Below are 17,718 nucleotides of genomic sequence, written 5' to 3'. Positions count from 1 at the left end.
TGAATGATAAAGTTGATTTATTCTGAGTATAAAGTAATGTGTTTTAATACTTTGAAGCACTGGTAAAATTAGAAGATTTAGAACCAATGTTAATACCTGCTGGAAAAATGCACTTTCATTCTTCAATGTTTGTTCACAACTCTTCTATCAAGTTATAGTTCAGCCATTTAAAGTACTCATTATGTTACCAACTGTGGAGAATCAAGCTTGCTTTGGGGAGAGTCTATTATTTATACTGATATTTTACTCTCTTATCCATAGGATGCAAATATAGTATCCTTAGAGACTTGGGGCCTGCCTTTGAAGTTTCAAAACATAAAAACCCTTTAGAAATTTTAGAAGCTGTCTTTCTTTTTATGTAGTGGCCTTTACCTTCCAAAAGCTTGCTAACAGGTTACCATCAATTTAATTTGAAAATCTGTCTCTTTGGTTTATGAAGAGAGTTGTTGATGGGACAGTTACTTCTATCACAATTTAACTTTTTGTTAAAAGATGCTGAAAGTGTTTTGTCTTGTCCTGTATTACTTTTCAACTTCCCATGAGGCATAATGAGCAATAAACTAATTCCATGGACTCACAAGGCCTGCTGATTATGTATTTCTGAGACTTCCTAATTCAAATAATAATTTTGGTTGTTCCTTTAAAAGCTCAAACTGCAAAAACGAACTAGAGGAAGAACAAATATCTGAATGTGCATCCTCTAGATGGATGCCTTGCCCAGCAAAGACAGCAATCCTGCTCTTGCTTAATTATGATAGCTAAGTGCTTCCATCCAATGTGAAAGATTTCTAAAGAAAAGCAGTAGGCCTTACTCCATTGACTTAGTCATCAAGTACCTTTCTTTTAAACCACTGCTCTCAACTTTTTGGTGAAACCTGAGATTTAAAATACATTCAGGAAGTTTGAACCTAGGTCTTGTATTTATTTATTTCACCATGAACCACTGATTAGATGGAGGTGGCATCTAAAATTTAATATCAACTTTGAAGAAAACCAAGTTTGAAAATCCTGTGACAATTGCATATGTTCAATTAATTATCTAGAACGAGAAATACAAAACAATAGATAAAGAAAAAAAGATAACATAATGAAAACCTCAGTTCTTGGTTTTCTTGAGCCTTAAAGATTTTCTTTTACTAATAAACCAACTCAAGCTGATATTTTATTTTGTATTTTTTGAATGAGGGGTTTTTTTGGGTCTTATACAGGCACTCTTGGACATTAATTCTGGATAAGTTTGCTTGTTCAGTCATCAAAATAAGGCTTCAACATTTAAAGGGTAGTCTAATGAACAGTTTTCATGTGCAAATGCTTTTGATATTCCATGTGCTTTAGCAAAGACAAGCTTTGAAATGGAAGAATAAGAAGTCTTCTTAGTTGGTAATATGGTGGTAAGAGGTAGGCAAAGGATTGGTGATGCTTTACTGAGTTCTTTCCCTGTCAGCAGCAGCACTGTCATAGATTTCTTTTGTGAAGAGTTCTCCAGCCCAGGAAAGAGTGTTGCTCAGGCAAGCAGCACATTTCATCACCAGTTTCTTTTAACTTTTATATTAGTATAGTTATTCAGACTTCATAGCATCTTTTTCAGACAGGTGAAGCAATAAGAGTTAACCACAAAAGTTAATTTAGGCCAATATATTCATGCTGATTGAGATGAAACAAAAGTATGTAACAGTATCTTTTTCATATATTCCTATTGGAGCCATCTAACCCAAATCCTAAAACTAGTTACTGTAGAGACATTTTTCTGTATGAGGTAAAGCTAATGAGTAACATCTTTCTGACTGCATACCTGAGTAAGCTGACGTGAACTTTGCAATTATGTGTATCCACCACTCTCTTAAATATATTTGGGTCTGAGGAACTGAAAAACAGTTTCTTATAGTTGTTTCATTTCAATGAAGGAAAGTCACATTTTTCATTAAAGTGGATTCAGTACAGTACATAGGTATTCAGCGTTTATCATGTTTCCTGAAATGAGAATTTGATTATCTTAAAAAAATGACAGCTTTGTAAACCTGTAGGTAGTTATAATTAGAATAACACAGTCATCCATCTGCTGTGGAACCCCTCAGGATTCCAGTCTCTTATAAAATTTGCAAATATGGAAGAAATTAAATTAGATTGGGTTGTTACCATTTTCAAGATAAGAGAGAAGGAAAAATATCTGATGAAACACTATGCAGTTGCAATGTTCATTTATAAACAGTAACACAAATCTTACATGATGTTTACTTTCTGCTAGCAGCAATGATACTGCTGTGATGTTTATTCAGATGACTGAATCTGTGTATATGTTAATGGTCTCTGTCTGTCCCCTTTCCTAGAACTAATAATTTCTACTTTGCTATTTTTCTTTCTCCTTTATAAACCCTAAAATGTTGAAAACCAAATCACTGGTGTCTAGCTGTAATAGGTAATAAAATGGCAAGAAACTGAAATTTACTGTAGCAGTAAAATACCATACATTTGTGTGGTACTCATATGAAGTTCCTAAAATAGTCTTTTTCTCTTTCTGTTAGCAAATTCCAATTCAGTGTAACAGAAATGCTTTGTGAAAATCTTACCGTTTTCTCTAGGTTTTGACAAACTCATTTATCAGAGAAAGGTGATGTCATCTAATGTATTGGTGTCTGTGCTTCTTAATTGATCTCCATGATGTGTTGCAGACTCCCCAAACTTGGGACTGCTGCAGCATTTTGCAGGATTTTATTGGGAGCTCTGCTTTTGCAGATGACCTTGCAGTCAAGTCCTCTGTTTCCACTGGACTTTGTCTCTGAAACAATTCTGCCGTGTACTGCCAAAGGGACGGAACCTCAGGGATTTTAGGTCTTGGCCATAAAACTCAAATGTCGTGGTATGTTCTGTCTCCTAGATGAGCCTTAGTTCTCTGAACAAAATCTCATAGGAGCTTTCTGCCATTTAATGAGCTTTTAATCTTTGAAGGGTCAGATGGGTCAGGTAACAAACTGAGAAATTTTAAAATCACCAGTGGGAAGGTATCAGTCTAGAGCTATTCAGAAGCAGCAAATGAGAAATATAGGATTACAACATGAGATCGGGCTGAAAGGGAAGAAGGAAGGGAATTCTTCCATTCTCTCTGCATCATTTGATAAATGTGTTTCTTCACAAACTCTCTACCATTTTTAAGATGCTGTTTTCAGAAAGCATTTTACCCATTGCCAGTTTAGGTAACTAGACTGAAATATGGTTCCTTCTTAATGAAGCTGTTGCCAGAAACAGCTTCAGTATTTGTGATGATCATAATGAAGTGCTAGAAATGAATATTTTGATTCTGTATTGGTATATGTAGAATACTGATGACATAACATACTTTCGATATTCAAGGTAGAATTACACGAAATTACCTCCAAGAAGCCATCAGCATTTTCCAGTAATTACTCTTGGATCTTGTTTACATTGTCTCCATTCCCAGTTCAAATCCAACAAAAGTAATACTTTTCAATTCGAACAATGACTATGAGGTCAGACTGTCAGAAGTGTTCTAGATGAGTAGCTTGGTTAAGGAGGTGACAACTTGAAGAAACAGTAGCAAATGGTGGAAGAGAATATAGAGAGAAACTCATAAGTTTTGCTCTGACACAAGTCCAAATAAGGTTTAAAATAGAAAACTTTCATAAGAACATCAGAATGAGAAAGGATAGTTACTGACAAAACATAAAGATTAATATTGACTGCTTGGGTATATGCCAATAGACAGGGTCAGTGTTTAGGGAGCTATTGAAGAGGAAGTGAAAACCTGCTGGTTTGTTAACAAAAATAATAAATCATGGGAAAAAATTATGAGTTCCACAATTTCAGTTTATATGGACAAAGCCATGGACTAGAAATCTGATAACAAATATACCTATATACTTGTAAGTATTTTAAAGCATTCGTGGGAATTATGCAGATGGCTCTGGCTTTCATGGTATTTTCAGCTGTTTGCAGAATCTTGACTTAAATATTTTCTTTGAATCAAAAGTCTTTTTTGTCCATAGCAAGAAACCTAATCTTTCTTATCATCACTGAAGTTAAAATTTAGACTCCATTAGCATATTGCAAAGATTATTTATATAGGCATAAAACCATTTGGCCTGGGCCCCAGGAAGTGAAAGAGCTAAACCAATAATGTGAGTGACAGCTTTAGTAACATTCTTAAGACAAAAGGGAAGCCAGTGGTATCTTTGGCGTAACAGCACTTTAAACTGGGAAATAAATTAAATGTTATCCAAAGACCATACAAGTTATATGCAATAAACTGTAAAGCTGTTTCAACTTGACATGCTGTCATTTCAGTATGAATGCAATGTAGCCCATTTTCTGACTTAAACACATAAAAGCTTTGTCATGGTAAGAGGGAAAATGAATAAGAAAGTAATCTTTCATATAAATTGTAACATTAATTGAAGTGTAGGCTGATCTTAAAGAATGCTACAGGACTGTGCACGGCAGTTAACTTACACTGGCGTGTTTATAGCTATAGACCGAGTATAATAATAAGATGTAGTTGCCTTTGGAAATCATGCCTCATGGGGGTCTCTTTTTGTGCTCCTGAATGCTCCAAAACATTTTGAAAAGTTCTGTCCATTGAGGCGCTTTCTAAGAATTTCCTTAGATTATAAATCAACTCCTACAGAATTCTGATATCCTTCAAGTCACTAGTTTAATTTTCGTTTCTGTTTTTCAGTGTATTTCATTTTTAAAAAAAGAATTGTGAAATATCTGTTCAACATAGATTATTTTGCTTTAAGATAAATAAAAAAGGAAGCTGCCAAAGTATGTTGTTCATTCCACTTAATAATTGCCAGTGTGCTGTATCATATTATTAATCCACATTTCTGAGGTGGTCTGGCCTTTGAGGATGAATGGCATTCTTATTTAGATAACTGATTGTTCTCCATGCCTTTTTGTTATGAAACCTTTTATGTTTCAAGACAGTTATATCAGGTGTATTGAAAAATATTTGTCAAAAAAGTTTTGTATAAAATTAACTCAGTGTGTTAAATCAGATGTATGAGCATCATCACAATAGTACGGTCAACAAGCAAGCTTTTTCTCCATGGATTGCAATATGCAGTATTTAAATATTCCACTTTTCTTTTCATAGCATTTTTCTAAGTTTAATGGAGCATTTATGGTTTCTAGGTCCAGTTTTTAATCAGTGGGAAGTAGTCCTTTGTGAATTCTAAATGACTTTACAGTGTTCTTAAGCCTAGTCTTCCCACTTTCTTAAGTGATAAACAAAGGGGAAAATAAAAAGTTTTGACCCAGAACAAAGAAATACAATTTGTGGATTAGCAGAGTACAGAGCTGTGATTATGCCAAATAGAGTAGTGTCTGAAAGCAAGAAGTTTTGCCTTGATAAGGTACTGTGTGATAGAGAATTATTATTCAATCCAGACTTCAAGTTAATTTTGTCTTCCTTTACAATGCAGAGGAAAATATCAGAAGGAAGTGTGGTGGGTGGAAAAAGCTCTTTCCAGCCACTGAGAAATAGCTACAACAGAGAAGAAAAGTCAGTGAAAATCAGTGAATCCAGTTTTGTTCTTTTAATGTTAATGGATAGTGAGCATTCAGTACTTGCTGTAAACTGTTACAGAATGGACACTGGGCTCATAGAGCATGTTATGATACAGCTTTTCCTCATTACACCCTTGCTGGACTGAGATACTTGCCTTGCCATCCACAAGAGGATCCACCTCAAAATGGAAGCAGGACTGCATTGGAGCTTAGAGGTCATTTCCTCTCCTTGCCCTCTGCTGCCATTAAACATGGTGGTGTTAGGACTGAATTAGTCATTAGCCATAGCCAACTCATTTAAATTCCCCCTATTTTCTAGGGTGTATCTATGCCTCTTGCGTTCCCACTTGCACACACAAATTTGGAAATGAATTAACTTAGTATGGCAATTGCAGCCTGAGTAAACAGGTAACTTTGAACAGGAGCTGTCAAAAGTTATGAATATTTCAGTTATCACTATGGGGTTTTAACTGAAATGCCCTATGAATTCGTATGTATTCTTTCAAAGATTGCACTGCTGGTGTGCTATGCAAAAGATATTTGAACTTCTGTTCTTTGGATTGCAAAAAACCTTTCTGATGTGGGTTTACTGTTTCAGTCCCATCAGATTATTGAGTAAGATTATTTTGCTCAAAGAGCAGGTGATTTTTGTTATGTGTAAGTATATTGTCAAAGGTACAAGGTTAATTTCTCGCAACCGTAACGCTTAAATTACTGCTCTTTGTGAAAGTTATAAAACAGAGTGGGGTTTTATTCCTGCCATACTTCCTCTGCTGAATTTTATTGCTTCATTGTTGAATTTAATTTTGCTGTATTATTTTCTTCATAAAAATTTTAACCTACCTCATCTCATATGAGCAGACAGAGTCTTCTTTTTGGTGTTTTTGTTTTGTTTTGTTTTTTATTTTTTTCCTCCCCTTTGAGTCTTTTTCTCCCTGAACTTGTAACTGTTTCATCTTTAATACCTTAGTCCCTGTTTGTGTGCTAGGAACATAGTGTGTTTACCTATATAAATAGCCAGGGAATCCTTTACTTTCTCTAGCAGATTTCTTTTTTTTGAGGATATAGGAAAAATACATAAGTTACTATGTGATCTTCTTACCTAGATTTTTACATTTATCATTTAAATGAATATACTTTAACTTCTGCTGCCATATCTATAATTTACATTTTTAACAAATGTTGTCAGTCAATAAGGGTTGTATTTCTTGCTGTTTTTAAGTAGCACTTTCAAAGTATATTAAAGGTTTATTCCCTCAGCTGTGTAATTCATAATATTATTAGACTGCAATTTTTGTCTCTGGTATAGTTATCTTGGATGATAGCATGTACCTGACAGGGTAAATGCCCATTTAAAATTTAATTTAGAATTTGAAATTTTGAGGAGATGCTACAGCAGCAGTTGCTTTAAATAATTATTTATTAATTTTTCCAACTTGGATTTTTAATTTAAACAACTGCAGAAAATGGAGTATATTTTACTGTATGAAAAAAAAATGCATGTAAATACAGGATTTAATTAATTTGTAAATCCATCAGTTTTAAAGTTTTCTGTGATTCATATAAAAATATAATTTCTGTTAATAAAGTTGGAATTACAGCTAGGAAATTTTAAGGCCTCTGGAATGGAAGAAAGTGTATCAGAATAGGCTGCCTTGTTTGATTTCTAGGCTGGAAGGGATAAAGTTGTACTAAGATATGGGGCTGAAAAAGTTGTCACTTGCTGTAAATCTAATGAAAACCATCATGATAGCCATACTAACCTTGAAGAGTTCATTACAAAGAGGATGATTTTCATTTTTAAAAAAGTCTGTGAAGAATGCAAATTCTTTATGAATCCTTTCCAAACACTACCAAAATAATTTTGAATAGGAGACAGTTCTCCAGAATTGGTATTCATACACAGAAAGAGCTTTACGTTAGCATTCAGTTCATATCATGTATCTTATAATACTTGATTTAATTTATTTTATTTTGTTTTAGCCATGGATGCAGATGTGAAGAAAGAAAACCTTTCATCTGTGCAGCAGCTTGGTGTTGAAATGACAGTCAGGTACATGGTATTAAAATATTTCCCTAGAGTATTTCTAGGATTTGTTAGATTTTCATGGAATGACTTTAATAATACTTAATCCATCAACTCATTGCTTTACACCATTTAAATCTAAGATAAACTTTAAGAAAATTAATTCCAGCTGGAATTGAAAAAGGTATTAGTACATAATTAAATTATCTTTACAGTTTATGTATGTTATTATCCTTTACTTTTGACTAATTGTAACGTGCTAGTAAGATTTAGCATAAAATTGCATTATCCTGAATTATGTGTCTTTTCTTCCTCCACATTATTTCTCTAAATTATTCTGTTTAGCTGAACTTAGTTTTATGCCTTTTAAACATTTTATTTGGCTGGCAATTCGCAGAGCTGGGATGAAGGAGAAGCTTAGATGTCTGTACTTCCACAGATTGCTATCTTTAGCATTAATGTTTGAATTCTGATTATAATAATTAATGTATAATAATTTTGTACAATTCTAAATATTGTATGTGTAGAAACTGAGTCGTGTTAGAATACTTGCTCCTCCCCACCATGGTCTCTAAAATTGAAATAAAGAGAATTTTGGTGAGTATTTGTGACAATGAGCAGCAGATGTTTGCTGTTGTATCATTTCTAGGTAGAGCGTAGAAGGTTTTATGTAATCGTTTATGTGTGAATCTACAGAATAGTTTTAGTGATGAACAACTTCATGATCATTTAACTTTTAAATAAAGGTTTATTAAAGATGAGTTCTTCTTTTTTAGAAATTAAAAAAAAATAATCTTTAAAGAGGTTTGTTTTGGGTTTTTTTAACTCTTTGAAATAGATATGGAAAATACTTAAACTTGCTAAAAGAAGATGCTGAAAAGGGACTGTGTTTCGTGTTAGTGAATTGTGAGGAGTTTCTGAAACAACAGCAAAGAACTGTGGTATCTTCTCTTTGTATCCTTTCCTAATGATATAAGTTCTGTTGTCCAAAAATTTCAGTGGAATTTGAACTCCTGGTTTGTACATTTAATAGAGGTGTAGATATGTAATATTTATTGAAAGAATAAATTTAAAAGAGCACTTTTACTTTGAAATTATATTAAGTTAAATACATACCAAATTCACTCAAGAAAATGTTCACCCTTTTGTTCCCATACTTTGTTAGAAGTACAAATCCCATTCACATTTGTCATAAACTGTTTTGGGAGTGGGATCACATAAAGATAAAGAGCCTGCAGCAAAATACCTTTGAATATTAATGAGTATTTATGGTACTCTCACAATACCAACACTGTTAATGATACTACCCATGTAGTGGTAAGTATAATAAGTAGATGCAGTCTGATCAACAGGAGTTGCTAGACTTTTGGTTCTTTTGGATCAACTGTGGAACTTCCTGTAAAAAAAATTAAAACATATAACAGCTTTTCAACAAGTTTTGCTATATTCTTTTCTGTTAGATTTGCATGTCATTATTAAATTATACTTCAGGTGTATTAGAATGTGCCAAATCTCATTTTAAGGCTTTTCTTTTAAGTTTCTTTTTTTTTTTTATAATTGTAACTCATGTACTACTCCATCACTATTCTCTTTTTTTGCACTTTATAAGCCCACTTGTTTTGGTGCAGTTTTTTTTGCATTTACTTGCTTTTTGTTTACTTTTACTGATTTAGCTTGACTACTTATGTACTGAAAAAATTAGTATATGGGGAAAACAGCTTAAATTGTTTCTCTTAATTCAGTTTTGAGAGACAACTGTGCCTTGATGCTGCCTTCTGTGCAGCTCTGTTCTCCTTGGCTATGTCAAACAACCCAGCTCCTGGCTCTATGTGCATGGGCCTGGAAAGGAGGAGAGCTGTGGTTGATGAAGGAGAGTAGGAGAGTGAGAAGGAGATGTCTGCCCAAGTTCCTTAACCTTCCTATTCAGGCTGCTTGCAAGAGCACTGTGCTGGTTATGACTGGTTTGCATCTTCCATCTTCCTCATAATGTCAGGGGACAGGGAGAAAACACTGACATTTCTGCAGCAATTTTCATGTCTTCTTGTTTCAGCATTCCTCTGGCTACCAAGACTGCATTTATCTGTAAGGATTTATAACCTGTTTCTTTCTAAAAGGCTCCTTTCAAAGTTTACAAATTTTCTTGGTTTGTTTTTTGTTTTTTTTTTTTAGGTTTTTTTGGTTTGTTTTTTTTTTTTTTTTTTTTTTTTTTTTTTTTTTTTTTTTTTTTTTTACTTTTTGTGTTTGTTTCTTTTTTTTTCCCTAATGCAATATATTTTCCTTAAGGCACACTAGCTAAATTCATAACCCTGAAAACTTCCATGGAAAAATGTAGATCTGATATTTGCTTAATATTTCTCTTTAAACGGAGAGATGTAGCAGGTGGACTGATAGTGAAGACAGTGTTAATGAATTTGAGAGCTGGCAGTAAAACAGACTTCGTTAGTGGCATTAAATTCTGTATGAAGGCTGTGATACTGCTGAATGACCTTTGCAGAGCAAGTCCATCCATCTGGTTTTTTGTTTTTTTAAGGGACAGTTTTGAAATTTACATAATACATTTGAGTACATTTAGTAAATTTTTAAAATTATTACTGCACACATACTATATGATTGACAATTTTAAATTGTCAGTATTCTGGATTGAGGTTGTAGTATAAGAAGCATAATTTCTGTCTTTCATTATGGGTGTTCCCAGCTATTTAAAATATACCCCTTAGTTCATCATCATGTTGTCTTGAATCTTTTGAACATAAACTCTAAACTGTAATCTCTACCAGAGAACTCTGGGGTATAAGAAACACAGATTAGATTCTGTACTTCTGCATAGTGGCTTCTGTAGCAATACCAAATGATCTGTCTTGTCACCAGAAGGGATAATGGTATCGGTCCATTCAGCACTGAGTCTGGCCTGAGGTTATTCCAGCATAATGAAATTTGTGCTGAAATTTGCTCCATTGTATGAGTACTAAAAAACCATTGGTGCCAAGGATTCATTAACTGGAGCGGGTCATTGATATCCAGAGCCTTCCATAGTGATAAAACCTCTGCTGCTTTTGCTGCACATAATAGAATTTCACTCACACCCTCCACATATACTGCAGAGATACATGCACACAAAAAACAACTTCAAATATAATGGAAGTTCTACTCCACCACTCAATGGAAGGAAAAAATCCAGCAGAAATCAGTCTTTTTTTTCCTTTAATTCTCCTGTTTAAAATATAAAAATTTCTCCACCCCTGTTTTGATAATTTAAGTCTATATACAATAAGGAACTAGTGCTAATGCACTGTAACAATCAGGATGGACTTATTAACACTTTTCTTTAATTACCTACATGTTCTTTGTGATGGAGGTATAACCTTTTTTTTTAATCCTGTTTCCTGTCTCTAAAATAGTCAGAATTACTTATCTTACATATAAAAGTGTATATTTTTTATATATTGTTCTCATCAAGGCATTAAAAACCAACACATTTCTGTCATCTTTAATCCTGATCCTCAATTTCATTGTTGAATGTTGATGATGCTGTTGTTGTTGTTAACCAGATGCACCTGCCTGTTACAACAGTGGAATATGGCATCCATCCAGTCTATTTTTGCAGTGCTCACCACGTTGAAATGTTGCTGAAAGCGGAGTTGCCCCTTGTCTGTTCCGCCTTCCGCATGTCTGGTTTCACTCCATCCCAGGTACCTGATTAATGTGTATTAAAGTATCATCATTTCTACAAAATCAAGAACACTGAGGAGCTACTGGCTGTTTTTTTCTAAATGGCACTTGTGTGAGGGTTATAAAACTGAGGGTAAGAGATAGGAACACATAGTGATTTAGAGCATCTGAAAATAGAAAGCAACTGACTCATAGAATAAGATCAGTATACTGAAGCTGATGACCTTTTATTGCATGTTCATGCATTGGTAAAAATAATATATACTAAATCCTCAGATTTAGCATTTAAACAGAATATCTTATTCCCTGGAACAATTATCTGCCTTTTTCATAGGAGAGAAATGGGTAATTTGCAATAGTTATACTAGGAAGCAGTTCCTGTGATATTAGAAAAAAATTAATTTTATATAAGCTACTGTAACTATTACAATCAGGTAAAACACTGTTCTTTCATAGTAAGAACAAAAGAATAATTATCTATAACACCAGCTTTCATTTTGCCTACTTACAACAATTGTTTGGTATTATGAAAGCAATGGATGAAGCATTGTAAAGATTGCAATCATGATGAAGGGCAAAGAGCTCCCTGCAAAGGACATCTCACCAGAGTGAGAAAGTGTATTGCTAAGGCAAGAAAAATACTTTACATCTTATGCCTTCAAAATTCCTTTTTATTGTGAGATTTGCAGCTGAAGAGACTTTTTAATGGGGGAAGATGCCAGTGTGGTACAAGCATTGCTTAAAATAGTCAGGTTGGGCTTTGGTTTTTGAGGAGAGAAGAGTAGCAGATCTCAGCATAGTAATAAGGTTCTTTTAATAAGGTTCCTGTTTTGGGATGAGGAAAACACATGGGTCAGTCACTCCTTCAGCTATTGTTGTGCAAGTTACACTATTTTCTTTTGTGTGCACTCAGATAGACTAGCTACTATTCTAAACTGCTAACAAGGATTTTTTTCATTTATTTAATGAGTTACTGAAAGGCAACTTGTAGGTGTCACTTTATCTTCTGTGTGATTTTGCACTTCTACTCCAGTATTAAAAACGAACTCTGAACTGTGGAAACAGTTCTGATGTATTTAAGTGATTGTGTGCTTCAATAAGTACCTCAAAACAGATTTACTGACAGACTATGGTTCTTGTCATTTAATTAGAATCATGGTAATTCTGCTGCATGTTTTTAAACACTTTAAGGAATGATTAGCAGAAGATTTGTGGTCTAGCACCAAATGAAATGTGCATTATATCTCTTAATACATTGCAATTTAGAACAGGGGTAAGGAGTCACTGTGTTCATACTCGCTTCATTAAAAGGAAACGTGTCTTAGGGAAGAGCCTAACATTCATTTATAATGCAGAGAACTACTTTAATTGAAAGGAAAACCCACGTTGAACTTGTCATCTCTGTCATTGCCCTTTAGGCCGCATTTAAAACAAAATCTTGAAAAAAATCTCTTTTGCTTTCACTGGACTTTGAATCTCATCCTGAGGAGGTGCCAGAATATACTTGAACAAGTGAGATGCATGGATTCAGAGTATTACGTTTAGTCACTAAATTCACTAGGAATCTATTCAAAGGCTGTGCATTAAAAAAATGTGAATCTTGTCTTCTTTTTGTACTTTATCCCTTTCATTTTTACAACTGGGGTAATGTTATAGGGAAAAAGTTCTGTAGTATAGAAAAGAGATAAAGCTGATCAATTATGACTGAATGTATAGAATGATTTAATTATATATAATTTTCTATTCTCATCTAGATCTGTCTGCAATGGATAACTCAGTGTTTCTGGAATTACATGGACTGGATTGAGATCTGTCACTACATTGCCATATGTATTTTCCTTGGTCCTGATTATCAAATATATATGTGTGTTTCTGTGTTCAGACACCTACAGCAAGACATCCTGAAGCACACAGAAGCCCGAGATCTTCAGGTTTTTCTGAAAGTAAGGGTTTCTTTATTTTTTCAACTGCTGAGGAGCAGTGAAGCTCTGAATACTGAGGATATATATGTTACTTAATCTGAAACTCTTACTAATTTCACTTAGTCATTTAAAATGAGTGAAATAATACTTTAATTTTATTTGTTCTCTGGCTGGAAATTGTGTATAGTATTTTCCAGAAAATAGCTTTCCCGCATTTTGTACTGAGCAATTTCTTTCATGAGCAAAGAAAATGGGCACATTAAGTCATGAGAGCATTTGATTCAGTTCTCTGCATGTGGGCTCAATCTCACTGAAAGAGGTGCTCTCCAGAAAGGTGGGTTTGCACAGTGGTTTCTTGCTGAAGCTTGTAGAGAGATGTGGCACAAAGCTGAGCAAGCTGGTAGTTTGAAGAAATGCCAGTTACTATACAACCAGCCTCGCAACTTCATATTCTTTCCCAGTTATAAATTATGTTTGGGTTTTTTGCAGGGTAGTGCATAGGTATAGCTGCATTCATAAATAGATACAGTGTCCTACTCTTCTTCACAGAAACATTTTTGTCTGTTTCTCTTTTCTTTTTTTACCTGTCAAAATTTTTTTGAGAAATAGATATCTCCATCTTAGTCTGTCATAAGAATAATTTTTCTGGCTGGTTTTCATCCAACTTAGATATTCTTAAATATGGAAAAATATCTCAGCCCAGTCAGCTTCCTTGAAAATGTTTGGTACACAATCTAATGAATGTATTCTTTTGTTTTCCCTGGTTTACAACATGTCTTAAAAACTATACTGGTGGCATTATTGGATAGAATATGTAAAATATAGAAGAAAGAATTTCTATGTTGCCACATGCAGTATAAACAGACTAGAGGTTTGCATGGTACTGTTAAATTAACAAGAAAAGAATGTAAATTATTGCAGTACTGAATATCTACAATTTATTGAGTGACCACTGAAGAAAGAAACAGGAGCATACTTAACTTGTACTCCTGCTATTGATAAGTCTTAATTAATTGAAACTAAAAGAAATTGAACTGCAGAATGGTTTGAGTTGGAAGGAACCTCTAGTTCCAATCTATCTTCCACTACACCATTGAACCTGGCCTTGAACATTTTCAGTGTTCCACAACTTCTTTTCAATGCCTCACATCCTCACAGTAAAGCTTTTCATCATACCTAATGTACCCTCTTTGAGTTTGAAGCCCTTCCTGCTTGTCCTGTCACTACATGCCATTTAATTCCAGATATGTGTGTGAGAATAGAATAGATTAATATTTTTATACAAATTTATATTCCACCATAGTCAGCCTTCTCACTATGCACGAGGAGCAGCTTGGAAGGTAAAATCTTACTTTCGCTTTGCTTTCTGTGTAGAGAAGAAATATAATGACTATTTTGAATTCCTGTTCATATGCTGAAATGCAGTTTTCCAAGCCTGAGTAGATGTTCTCAGGAGAATTCTACTCAGCAGAGATTCACAGTTAATACACAGAGGTACAGCTTACGTCCACAGAGGCTGGCTCCAGAGAGTTTTTTGCAGCACATGCTGTCAGCAGTGGTAATACTGATTATTAAATGATGAGCACACAACAGCATCAAATTAACCCTTTTTACCTAACTGTTCTTCAGGATCCTGTGTTCTGTGGTGCATCTTCCTTATCCCTCCAGTATAGTAGCCACAAGAAGGAACATTTCTCTTCATTTTCTGAGGGCATTTTTTTTAATGTTTTGTTATTTTATGTTTGTTTGTTTTTTGTTTTCTGTGTTTTGGAATTAGTAAGAGTTATTCACTTGTACTGTGCAGAACAATTGATTCTGTTTTTATTTAGGCATTTCTTAAAGATCTTTTATCATTGATTTTAAAAATACGCATCTACTCTTTTTCTTTAGAGTCTAGCTGGATATAAAAGTCACACTTACAAACTTATGCCATGTGCTGGTGCAAAATCTTTCAAAAGGATATTTTATTTCCTGGCTTTCCCTTCTTAAAGCTTACTTAGTTTTTCTTAAAATCTTTAATGAAATACTCTTCAAAAATGAAGTAAACAATGTGCCCATGAAATAAAATTCTCTGATGCCAAGTGTGTAATTAGAAAAAAAAAACTGTCTGGAAGCAGATATTGCCAAATCTGTATTTCTAAATAAAACATAATAAAATCTATTTTAAACAGCTAGGCTCTGGCAATCGGAACAAAATGAGCTATCTTTAGATGCCTGGAATTCATTAAATTTGAGTTGTACATTTTTTTTATAGCTAAATAGTGCTTTCTGTGTGTGTTTGTGCAGGAGGAAGCACTGCATGGATTTCGAGTGAGTGATTATTTAGACTACATGGAAAGCTTGGAGGAGATCTACAGACCGATTCTGCTAAAAGACATGAGGACAATAAGATCAGAGAATATATAGATGAAGCAACAAGTACTTTATTTTACAGTTTTGATACATCCTTTAAAAGGATGCTGATTGATTTATTGATTGGTACATCAGTCATCTAAAATCAGCCAGGCTGTTGAAATGTACATTCTGTAAAATAAATAAGAAGTGTTTTCAGAATATAGTTTTTCAATAAGACATTGCCTACTTTTGATAAACAGACTTTCCCAGACAGGTTATGTGCACAGCCTTATTTTCAGTTAGCAGAAGGCAACTTTAGAAACCACCTGTAGGATGCTGAAGTATCTTCCTGATAAAGCTTTGAACCTGTTCTCATTGTCTGTCATCTTCTTCTAGCATCGTCCTAAAGCCTTACTCCGGTCTGACAAAGGGATTTTTTTTTTAAATTGTATTTAGAAACAACTGCTATTGTGTATCCATGTGCATGAAAAGTCTACAAATGAAAACAAAATTGTCTGTTACAACTTTGTGGATAATGTTGAGAAAATGGGATGTTCGAATACATGCAGTGTAAAAAAACTTGATATTCCTGTATTTTAAAAAAAAGTAAAAATTTTATGTAATAAAATTAGAATCTTTAAAAATTATTACTTGGCTAAAGAAGAAGGAAAAATGCTATTTTTTTTCAACACATGCAATAGCATTTTATTTACAGAACATCCAGAATCTAAAAATATCTTTATTAGAAATTAATGATCTAGTAAGTATTTTGGAATTCCAATGGAAACCGCAAACGTTGAATTTAGATTTCGCCAATATTGTTACCACATTCCTGGGAGACAAATTAAACACTCCTGCTAAGTTCCTGAAAAACAACTTTGCTAGATAAAATGAATATATATACATGAATTGAGCACATACTCAAATTCAAATTAGAAAACACATTGGAACCTGCAGTGAAATTTCTGAAATTATATGCAACCCAAGAGTGAACATTGACAAAGGTTTTGCCACTAACTTCTACTTTCCTGACTGTGCACTTCATGAGTTCACAAGTTCAGCTTTTTTTCTTGTCTAGCAAAAGACATGTTTTAAATATTTTTGGACTTTTGTGAACTGTGTTAGCTCACCTACATGAATAAAAGAGGCTGGCAAGTATGAGGAAGGAATTATGAGAAGAACTGATAGAACCAACTATTTGCCTGACACTGAGGCCAATGGATGTTATGATTCATGTGGTATCTATTCTTTTAACCTTAATAACAGTTTCTCTTTTCTTAAATAACCTTATTTTGGCATATATCTCAAACCAAGAAGCAACAAATAACAAACACCCAGGTGGTGAATAACACTCAAACACCAATATATACATGTTTGTAGACAGACCATGACTGATTAAATATCCATTATGAAGTAAGGCATTTGTTCCTTTAGCAGCAGCAGAAATTTTTCAGGAAAATAGGCCCTTGTGATAGTCCCTAACCCAGGGACTCTTGCCATATAAATAGCTGTCATTTTGTATTCCTTGTCACCCAACAAAGAAGAGAAAAGTACTGCAGAGCTGACCCTTAATACTAACAACTTTCATCACTATTGCATCAAATTAATCCAAAGAGATCCTGTACGCAATAACCAGAAAGAAAAGTCAAATACAAACTATAGAAAGCAAACAGCCTGAAGGCTGTCCAGGAAGACAATCAACTGCAGTTTTCCCATCTGCAAAACAGGTACATTTTCATACAGTCCATATATGCTGAGATTATTAATTAGAGAACATCCATAAAACAGTGCATGAAAATTTTATGTAAATGCTAAATCTTAATACATGGTAATAATTTAAAATACTGATGTGCCCTATGAGAGAAACAGGACATTGACACCTATTACAAGTAGACTTAAATCTTGAAGTGATGGGGAAACCAGTGGCATCTTCTCTAGACCAATGACAGAAAACAAATGACCATTTTAGCAATAGATACCTGAAGATATGCTCACATGCTATTATTACCTCCAGTCTGAAGACTCCCTTAACTAGCTTTTCTAGTTTATATATAAACTTCTCCATTCAGCTCCTTATTTTCTTTCAGGGAGCTATTCTACTGGGATGTAGACAATTTCTATCTCAAAATCTATTTGTATTTTTCTGGTTTCCTCTTCCAGCTGCTTCTTCCTTGTTTTCCATCATGATTGTATTTACCTCTGTCAGGCTTTTTCTGTTATTTTCAGCTGTCTTATTGTTCCCAA

The 17,718-nt window shown here is 33.9% G+C and overlaps 1 protein-coding gene across 1 annotated transcript in view; it reads left to right on the top strand.

The window, feature by feature from the left end:
- The window catches only part of TBC1D32 (TBC1 domain family member 32), a 71,931-nt gene extending 55,818 nt beyond the window's left edge, over window positions 1-16,113 (top strand). The window contains exons 29-34 of the mRNA XM_056488402.1: window positions 7,507-7,576; window positions 8,388-8,503; window positions 9,477-9,631; window positions 11,098-11,238; window positions 12,973-13,161; window positions 15,427-16,113. Of these exons, the coding sequence (XP_056344377.1) occupies window positions 7,507-7,576; window positions 8,388-8,503; window positions 9,477-9,631; window positions 11,098-11,238; window positions 12,973-13,161; window positions 15,427-15,546 (791 nt within the window). The 3' untranslated portion in view covers window positions 15,547-16,113. The remainder of the gene's footprint in view (window positions 1-7,506; window positions 7,577-8,387; window positions 8,504-9,476; window positions 9,632-11,097; window positions 11,239-12,972; window positions 13,162-15,426) is intronic.
- The last annotated feature ends 1,605 nt before the right edge of the window (window positions 16,114-17,718 follow it).

The sequence above is a fragment of the Oenanthe melanoleuca genome, chromosome 3 (genome assembly GCF_029582105.1).
Source record: "Oenanthe melanoleuca isolate GR-GAL-2019-014 chromosome 3, OMel1.0, whole genome shotgun sequence".
In the NCBI taxonomy this organism is placed as follows: Eukaryota; Metazoa; Chordata; class Aves; order Passeriformes; family Muscicapidae; genus Oenanthe; species Oenanthe melanoleuca.
The sequence above is the reverse complement of the archived record's forward strand: the minus strand, read 5'-3'. Positions and strand labels throughout refer to the sequence as shown.